Consider the following 9,018-nt stretch of genomic DNA (forward strand, 5'->3'; position numbering starts at 1 on the left):
TTTATAAGCATCACAGGCTACCAGCCCTAATAGTTGCTACATTTGTGGTGGAGAGTCATTGCCAGCCATGCTAATATGTCAAGTCTGCCTGGAAGAAGCAGGATACAGCCCTGAAAATACCTCAAGATGGAGGGAGCTTTCTAAAAGCCAGAACATTTACCATTTAGGCACAGACATCCAGGCAACGTTGATCTAGGTCATTATCTCGGCTGGGGATGGTTTGTGTCCAAACTGTGTTGCTTAACTTCAGTGGGGTCACTGAGCATCTGAAAAGAAAGACAAGTATTTTGGCAGGGTATTATTTCACACATATGTGTGTAAACTGTCTCTTTTGTTTCATTTTTTGCTGGTCAGGTAGCAGTGGGTTCAATGAGAATGGTGCTAGAACAAGTAAACACACTAGCCTGCCTTTTTAATGGCTCAGCTGCCTTTCATTTCAGAAAATAATTTGGTGTTTATAGGAATTTAGCTAGCAGGCTAGAAAAACTAAAATGAATAATTAATTAAAAATGAAAATTTCCCAGAAAATACAAAGTACTGTAGCTACTTTCATGATTTAGGAGTCCAATGGAATGAAATTGAAACTGGGTTTTGAAGATCTTACTATCCTTTAGTAAATTAGATGGCAATAGAGCACTGTGAATGTGATCAGCAATAAATCCTGGTTTGGTTTACAAGGGCCAACTATTGAATTGTAGGTCACAGCAACAAGCTCACTTTAGTGGCAGCCCCAACAACTGCTTATACTTATCTTCCCTCCACTTTTTCACCACTCCATTCGGCTACTGGGCACAATGTAAAATATCTTGCATGGGGGTAGAGAGAGAGAGTGTTCTCAGCCCTGTATAAACTCCAAGCCCTCAACCTGCAGCATACACAGGGATTAAGCTGGGTATACACTATTAGTTTTTCTTCCATTCAGTAGATTCCTGCATCCACACAAGTGAGGACGGATGCAGGATTACCCTTCCTGTCAGGACATTGTATTCTGACAATGGAGAGTCCCTGCTGTTAGAATACAGTGTCCTGGTTGGGGGGGGGGGGGGGCTATTTCTCCGCTCTCAGAAAAAATTGGTTGCAAGCCATTGTTACATGTTATACCCATATTTAGGGTTTATCATGTTACTTTGTAGCAGTCCCACGCATACCCCCACCCCTGAGCGCCATTATAGTTCATTGGCTCCTTCCTGCACATCAGTAACTGTCTTCCCATATGGAGTTACAGGCAGATAGCTGTACTGAGTGTATGCAGGAGCCTGATATTGCACTCACAATCCACTGATCATGGGTGCAATGCTTTGCAGGCTGCAGTGTAAAAAAAAATAATAAATGCACATTTTCTTACCTGCAATATCATGTGCCTGTATTATTTTTTTTGTTTAAAGGTAAACTTAGCCTTTAACTCTTTTGAACTCCACAGTTGACTGGAGCAGCAGCATCTGGAGGACAGTCAATAAAGTACCTGAGCAAACCAAATTAACACTAGAAAACCCTATTATGGCTCTTATATGGTGACTTTCTTTCGAAATGTCTTTGACTTAAAATCCTCACTTTCATAAAAACACTTAGAAAATGGCTAAAATCATACATTTTATTATTATTATTCTTAATGTTTATATGCATGTTTTCATTTTTTGTTTCAATATTCTGGAGTGACACATAAACTTTTGTTTGCCCTGAAATATCTTAATCCTTGTTCTAAGTTGGGTTTTCTAGGTATATTTTGATGTTGACGTTGAACTAGTGGTGTAACCAGTGCCATGCAGATCTATACAGAGCACTATCAGTGTTCTCCATCAACCAATCTCATTGTTTTCCTTGTTCGCCTGTACACTATATGTTCTTGGAGCACTTAAAGAATCTTCCACCATGGAGACAGTACCGTAATCAACAGTGTATAAACATGGCTTTGGAGACTCTTTAAGTGTTCAGAGGGACTTTTATTGATTGCTATCTCCACTGTACATTTTATCCTGCACATATGTGTTCACATGTATGTAATGGTGTAATTGTTGTGGGCAAAGACTCCTAGATTATATAAGAGAGTGATGACAAAGTATGCCTAACTATATGCCTTTCAGATTCTGAGCCTGGAGCAAAAAAGTAAATTCTGAGCATTAACAACACCTGTGTGCAAGCAACACTAAATACTGTTTAGAGTCAGTGCGTTTTCTTATTAAATAGCCAGAGAATGGTGGACATTTTCATAGCACAGTCCATCATTAGAGGATAAGAAGCGGAAAGCAGTATTTATCAGAGAGCTTGAAATTAATCTGCGCAATAAAATAGCTGGAACTGAAATATAACCAGTGAATACCCAACACTCGTGATTCACCTTCATGTGGTCGGCAAGAAACTCTTTTGATGATTCTATTTTATGTCTCGCCATCTGTGCGGGCATCTAGAGAACACTGATTGATTCATTCTAGCGGCAGGCTAGAGTTGCAGCAGAGGACAGGATAGATGGCACAGCATACTAGAAAACAGTTGAAATTTCACATATCAATAAATTTAAAAAAGTTTCCTATAAAACACTCAAGAAAGTAAAATATATTACACTTTTTAGGTCATACTGTGCTTATGGAGAGAAGATAAATAGCACATAGCAAGTAACACAATTCATAAAATAGTTTCTAGCTAAGGTATGTAAGTAACCTAATATTTGTGAGAATAAATATTAATTATTGTCTATTATGACTGTTTTTGATGCTGTTTAATCATTTTAACTGGTATTTATCCCAATATAAACTTAAAGTATAATTAAACCCAAGAACAAAAATGTATTATTTTGCTATTTACTAGTCTTTAGTTGTGGTGTCTCCTTTTTTCTGGCCTTTGCCCAATATTTTTACCTGGGAACCTGGGATGTAACGCACTTCTTGTGCTAGAGTGACAACGGTCACGTAGTATACTGTATCTATGGTGGAGTAATGCTGTCACCCTAGGTTGCATGCTCCTAATTTGGAATACAAAACAGTGCTCCAACTGCTCATCACCATAACTTAGATAGAGAGATATCCTTTCATCCAAAAAGTTAAACTGGCCCATTCCTTGACATTTTAGTGCAGCAGAGGAAGTAATGCACAGGAAGTTAAAGTGTTTGTAAAGGCAGAAGGTTTTTTTTCCCTTTGCATTCTATGCATTAAGATAAAAAAACCTTCTGTGTGCAGCAGCCCCCCTAATACTTACTTGAGTCCATCTCAATCCAGCGATGTTGTACAAGAGACTCGGCTGTCCAGGACTTTCCCTCCTGTATGGCTGAGACACAGCCATTGGCTCCAACTGCTGTCAATCAAAGCCGATGAGCCAATGAGGAGAGGGAGGGGTGAGCCTGAGTCGCGGTTCTGTGTCTGAATGGACATACGGAGCTGTGGCTCAACTCTGGTGCCCCTATAGCAAGCTGCTTGCTGTTTGGGCACTCAGTAGTAGGGAGGGGCAAGAGCGATGAGGAGGGACCCAAGAAGCGGAGGATCTGGGCTGCTCTGTGCAAAACCACTGCACAGAGCAGGTAACTATAACATGTTTGTTATTTTTAGTTCTTGCAGTGTTATACCTGTAATATTTTAAAGGAAGCATATTATGAGGAAGAAATCCTCATGTATTGGACAGAAGTACCACATTTTTATTTTAATGAGCTGATAACTGAACATAAAGAAGTAACCTATGGCATTGTAGTTACGACTGTCAGTCACCACCATGCATGCTGGATTGTTGCTAGGCTGATTTGGTAAAGTGATGATGATGAGTGAAGGGTAGGCAACCTATCACTGACAACAACATTACATTTATTATAAGATGATATCTTGTGCTCCTAATAGGTTGCTACCCATATCACATAGTGTTTAACTTATTAGGTAAATCTGCAAGTTTCACAGCAATTTATTTGGACATCCAAAGGCACCCTAATAGAATAACATGGTGGTTGGATGTGCAAGCACAATCCAGCCACTGTCAGGGCATCAAACTTCATAGCACTCTGTAAATTTGCAAGGTCAGTTCAGACAATCAAACAAGTTTGTCAATAGATTGAGAAGGGAAAGGAAAAGAGAGTTGTGCAGGCTTATCTTATTTAAAAAAGAATAGTTATTGGAGAAGGTTTTCCAATCTATCTGAAAGATTTTGCCCTCCAAGAGTCCTCAGTTTGAATTTGTAACTATAGAGATGAGATTGACTTACTTATATCTCTGGGCTTTGTACTGGTGGAACTAAATGTATACCAGACCAAAAAGGGGATTTCCCATCTGTTACTTTTGGCTACTGTAAACCACTACACTGTACACTTTAAATAAATAGGCTCAAATAACACAAGCCAAACGGTACAAATGTTGATCACTAGCTTGACGTTATATATAATGACGGGAGCTTACTTAGACTGCCAAGAAAAATGTATCGGATTTCCCCATCCACACAAGCGAGTGCTGTGCTATTTTATTCTGACAGCAGGGACTTCTCCAGTTGCAATGCTGATCAAAGGAAAAAGTTTCCAACAAGCCAGTTCAAGAGAAATAAGGGTGGTCTGGTGCGCTAAACAATTAGGTGCCAAAATAACATATGTGATTTAAATAAATCAATATAGTGACAACCAATAAATTCAGTATATAATCAAATACACCAATTATAAATGTGAGAATAAAAGAAAACCCTAAAAGGGTATAAATCAACAAATGAAGTCCACAGTGTAATATCCATGCTTCAAATATAAATAAAAGTCCACGTGATGTTTTCAATGGTGACAATCCAAGGATGAAGGAAAAAATGCAGTGCTCAGTGACACACTTAAATCCCACCACCTTCAGGATTAGCTTCTTACCAGAAAATAGGGATATATTAGCGGAATAGTAAACACCTGGAAGTGATAACACCCCTGTACCATGTAGGAAGGATCACATGCCTGTATATCTCTGTGGCCAGAGATTAATACAGCCTCTTACCAGAAATGCCCATTTAAGAGAACTAAAATGCCCATCTAAGAGAACTAAAATTTGTTGATGAGGACAAAACAAAAGCAAAAAAAGCATAGCAAATGAATCTTTCTGGTGTGCCTGTACTGAACACCCAAACATTGATACCTGGTTGCTGTGGATTTCTAAAACATCACCTTTCTTAAAATAATATAATAAATGTAGCACCCTCCTTGATAGGTGCTAGGAAAAAGCATTATTATGCTGCATCTGCTTATTAGGGGAGCCTGATCTGTTAGTCATGCCTGTTGCATGTGTCCAGGTGTGAGTCACTTGGTCTTAGGGAGTGTCCCCACTGTATAGAATAGGGAAGCCTGTTGGACAGTGGAGGAAACCTGGCCAGTGGCAAACACGCTTTTGTGCATCCTGGGATTGACCATAAAAGCCAAGGGCACATGTGACAGGGCCTCTTTGGTGGGAAGCAGAGTCCCAGGAGGAGGGTGACATCTGTCTCTCCTCCTGCTGTCTGAGGAAGGTGGTCACAGGCAGTCGATCTAGTGAGCCAGGTGTGGAGCTGAGCCTGAAGGATCCTGGAAAGCTGACGGTGGAGCTGCTGGCAGAGTCATCTGGGAAAAACAGTGTCCGTGAGTATCAGGGGCTTTGCCAAGGGGTCCGCCCAGAAAGGGGGACCACTCCAGAGAAGTCAGAGGATAGAAGGTCAGCTCACACAGTATTTTTTTTTTTTTTTTACTGAGACGCTGTTTAATCAAGTGAGATTAAACCAGGATGTATTAGCCTTGGAGCGCTGATTAGTCAACATATTCTTGTAAGAGACTGGAATGTGTTCTTGGGTACTCTATTATAGTTTTTATTTTGGCACGATGTTCACGGGTTGAAGATTGGAGCAACTCTGCTTTATGTGGACTTTTTATGGACACTATGTGGTGACACAATTATTTGGTTATTTACTGCTCTGTATATGGGCTATTTTCACTGAATATTTGAATTGCTTTCACAAATTATTTTATGTATGTGTGATATTTTCAGACAGAATTTGTTTAATCCATATTTGTTTTGCAAATTGGTGGGATTTGGAGATAATATATGTAGGTCATCTTTATAATTATATTTATATAGTGGCTTTGAACATTAGCGCTGTACTGTATTAATATTTGATTTTTCTTTACCTATTCCCCCTAGCATATAGGATTATGTTTTAATAAAGGTCTTCTATTATTACAATATAAGTTAACTTTATAAGAGGTTCGTAATATACACAGTGTATAGAGCTAATCCTCAAATATCAAATGTATTTATTATTTCATTTTTTTATAGGCTATACAAGCTATGCCAGCCCCCACCTGCTGATGATGAGCCCTGAATACAGCCACCTTGAAAGGAAACTTTTTAAAATAACAACTTCATGACTGCTCTTGTACATATAAAGTCGATAGGAGACCAAAATGCTGCATTATTCATGTAGACAAGGACTATACCAGCGGCATAAACTGTACACTGGAATCCCATTGGATGAAGCACTTAAGCGTTGTAAAAATTTCAACATGAACACTGTACAATGAAAGAATCTTGATTGTGGATTCATTTACATTTTCACCTATAAACAGGACCTATTTTTTTTTTTTTTTTTTGTTAATGTTATCAGTAAAAATGGAAATGCTATACTACAAAAAGGAAACATTTGTACCTACTTGCTATCAATAAATAGCAACATATATTATATATGTGATCATTCTGTATAACAAGCTTACATAAACATGGCGTAGAGACATTTCATTAATAAAAATTAAAAATATTTTTCAGCTGGTCAAATAATTTCAAAAGAAAATGGAAAATATAGTGTTTGTTTAATGAAAAAACTAACATGTTAATAATTTAAGGCTTTAAAAGATTTTAGTATTCAGTTTAATATGCAATATTATGGTATGAAAATGTCACTTTTAGTTATTACAAATGCAGAAAATAATTTTGTAATATGGATACTTAAAAATGTGTTACTTTAACCTTAGGCTATGAAAAATATTGTTAATCTATCTCTCTGTGCATTTATTTTAATTCACATTGGATTAATTGTTTTATAAATGTTGCAATGTCTTGATTTAAAGGCATATCAGAGTGTAGGCAGATGACATGAAAATGTATGTAAATGGAACATTTTTTTTTTTTTTGTTTCAGATAGGGTAGGAAATGGTTAAAATGTCTGTCAAGCTTTTGTTGCTGTCTCTGTTTCCTCTGAGGATAATCAACCCTCTTTTTCACAAAAATTGAGGAGAAATCCCGTTTTTTTTTATCAGAACAAGAGATAAGGGAAAATCCTCCAATGCTCCTGTCACAGCTCACTAATATGAAAATTATTTTTAATTTGGGGAGATTTTTTTTTTTTTTTACTCCTGTGGTGTTCCTGGACAGGTAAATCCCCTCTGGAGTACATAGACAGCAAAAATGAACCTGATGAGTTTTAACTATTCCCTATGCCACCAAAATAAAAGTTTTGGCTTTACATACACTTTAAAAGATACTTGCCATACCAGAAATAAGGGGGCTGCCATTGCTGACCTCCTCTCTTTAAAATGCTAGCAGTCTAGCTGTTATGCTGCTTTCAGGCTTCCAAACGTTGCATAACTGACCTTCCAATTATGCAGATCATTAATGTCAGAGAAAAGTCATAAGTCCTGACTTCTACATACTTGGTCTGGGTCAATTTCTAAAATTAAGGAACCCATAGCATCAGCATAACCGTCAGGCAACTCGCATTTTTTAGAATAAGAGGTCAGTAGTCATAACCTTTTTGTTTCTCTTAGAACATAAACATTACACCCAAATAAATAAAATGTATATACACTATAATGCCAAAAGTATTGGGACACCTGCCTTTACACGCACATGAATGGGCCCACAGATGGGCTCCTGGAAGAATGGTCAAACATTCCAATAGACACACTCCTAAACCTTGTGGACAGCCTTCCCAGAAGAGTTAAAGCTGTTATAGCTGCAAAGGGTGGGCTAACTCAATATTGAACCCTACGGACTAAATTTTGGTAATATAGTGTATATAAAAAAGATAGCAATATTCAACACAAACAATATGAAAGTTATTATACCCAGACTGAAACTGGAATTTTTGACATGTATGTCATTTTGTTACCAGCCAATTGAAGGAGAGCAAGGCAGCACAATAACAGTGTAATTTTATTTTATGGATTGACTAGACTGGAAATCATTTGTGTGTTGGAAAATAGCTAATACGATTAAAATCTATTTTGTATAAACCAATTTATGAAAGTTATGTAAATAATATACAGAGGCCGTGTTACAAATAAGCCAATCATTTAATCAAATATGCTGGTCGCAGTGTATCCCTCCTAACTCCATCAGCACACTTGGGTTTGTTTTAAATGTTTGAGCTAATACTTTCTTGTCTAGCTATATCTTTCCTTTCTCCTTTAGAAATCAAATACCGTAGCTTGTCATTCCATATATATTTTCATGTAAAATAGTTATTTATATTCTATTCAGTGCATTGAATGTTCATTTGTATCTAGCAAATAGGTAGTTGTGTAAAAACCATAGTAACTAGCATCTAGTAGTATTTTTACAGATAAAAATATTTTTGTATATCATGTCACCAAGAAAAGAAAAAATAAAGTGAACCTGTCCCTTGTCCATTGAAGGTAAAGTAACAGGCTTTTCTTTTGCTGGTACTTTTACTTTCTCCTCCGCCACCACCACCCAGTAAATACATTTCCCCATAATCCCTGTATAAATTCTGAGCCAGATCTCAGCTGGAGCTTGAGTAAGACTCTCTTCCTACTCGCACGTGAAAGTGTTCAGGTTTGGAGATTGGCAGATCATGGCTAAGGACCCCCTCCTATTTGCACAAGATAGCATTCAGGTATGGTGATTGGCTGATTAGGCACCAGGCATTGCATTGTGGAAAGAGAGGCATGAGTCACCCTCGACCCATTACTATTGTTTTCTTAGGTGTGGTAGGAAAATTGGGAAGTGGGGGAACATGAGCATAGTAAACACCTTTTATGTAGAAACCGTCCTAAATTACCATAAGGTCTAGAATCATCTAAGTAAAGTGGAGAAAAAGGTT

The 9,018-nt window shown here is 37.7% G+C and overlaps 1 protein-coding gene across 1 annotated transcript in view; it reads left to right on the top strand.

Moving 5' to 3' along the window:
• Positions 1-6,794, top strand: part of PREX2 (phosphatidylinositol-3,4,5-trisphosphate dependent Rac exchange factor 2) — a 438,451-nt gene extending 431,657 nt beyond the window's left edge. The window contains exon 40 of the mRNA XM_082259215.1: positions 6,237-6,794. Within this exon, the coding sequence (XP_082115341.1) occupies positions 6,237-6,282 (46 nt within the window). The 3' untranslated portion in view covers positions 6,283-6,794. The remainder of the gene's footprint in view (positions 1-6,236) is intronic.
• Positions 6,795-9,018: the final 2,224 nt, after the last annotated feature.

This window comes from Pelophylax lessonae (genome assembly GCF_965119305.1).
Source record: "Pelophylax lessonae genome assembly, chromosome: 5".
Classification (NCBI taxonomy): domain Eukaryota; kingdom Metazoa; phylum Chordata; class Amphibia; order Anura; family Ranidae; genus Pelophylax; species Pelophylax lessonae.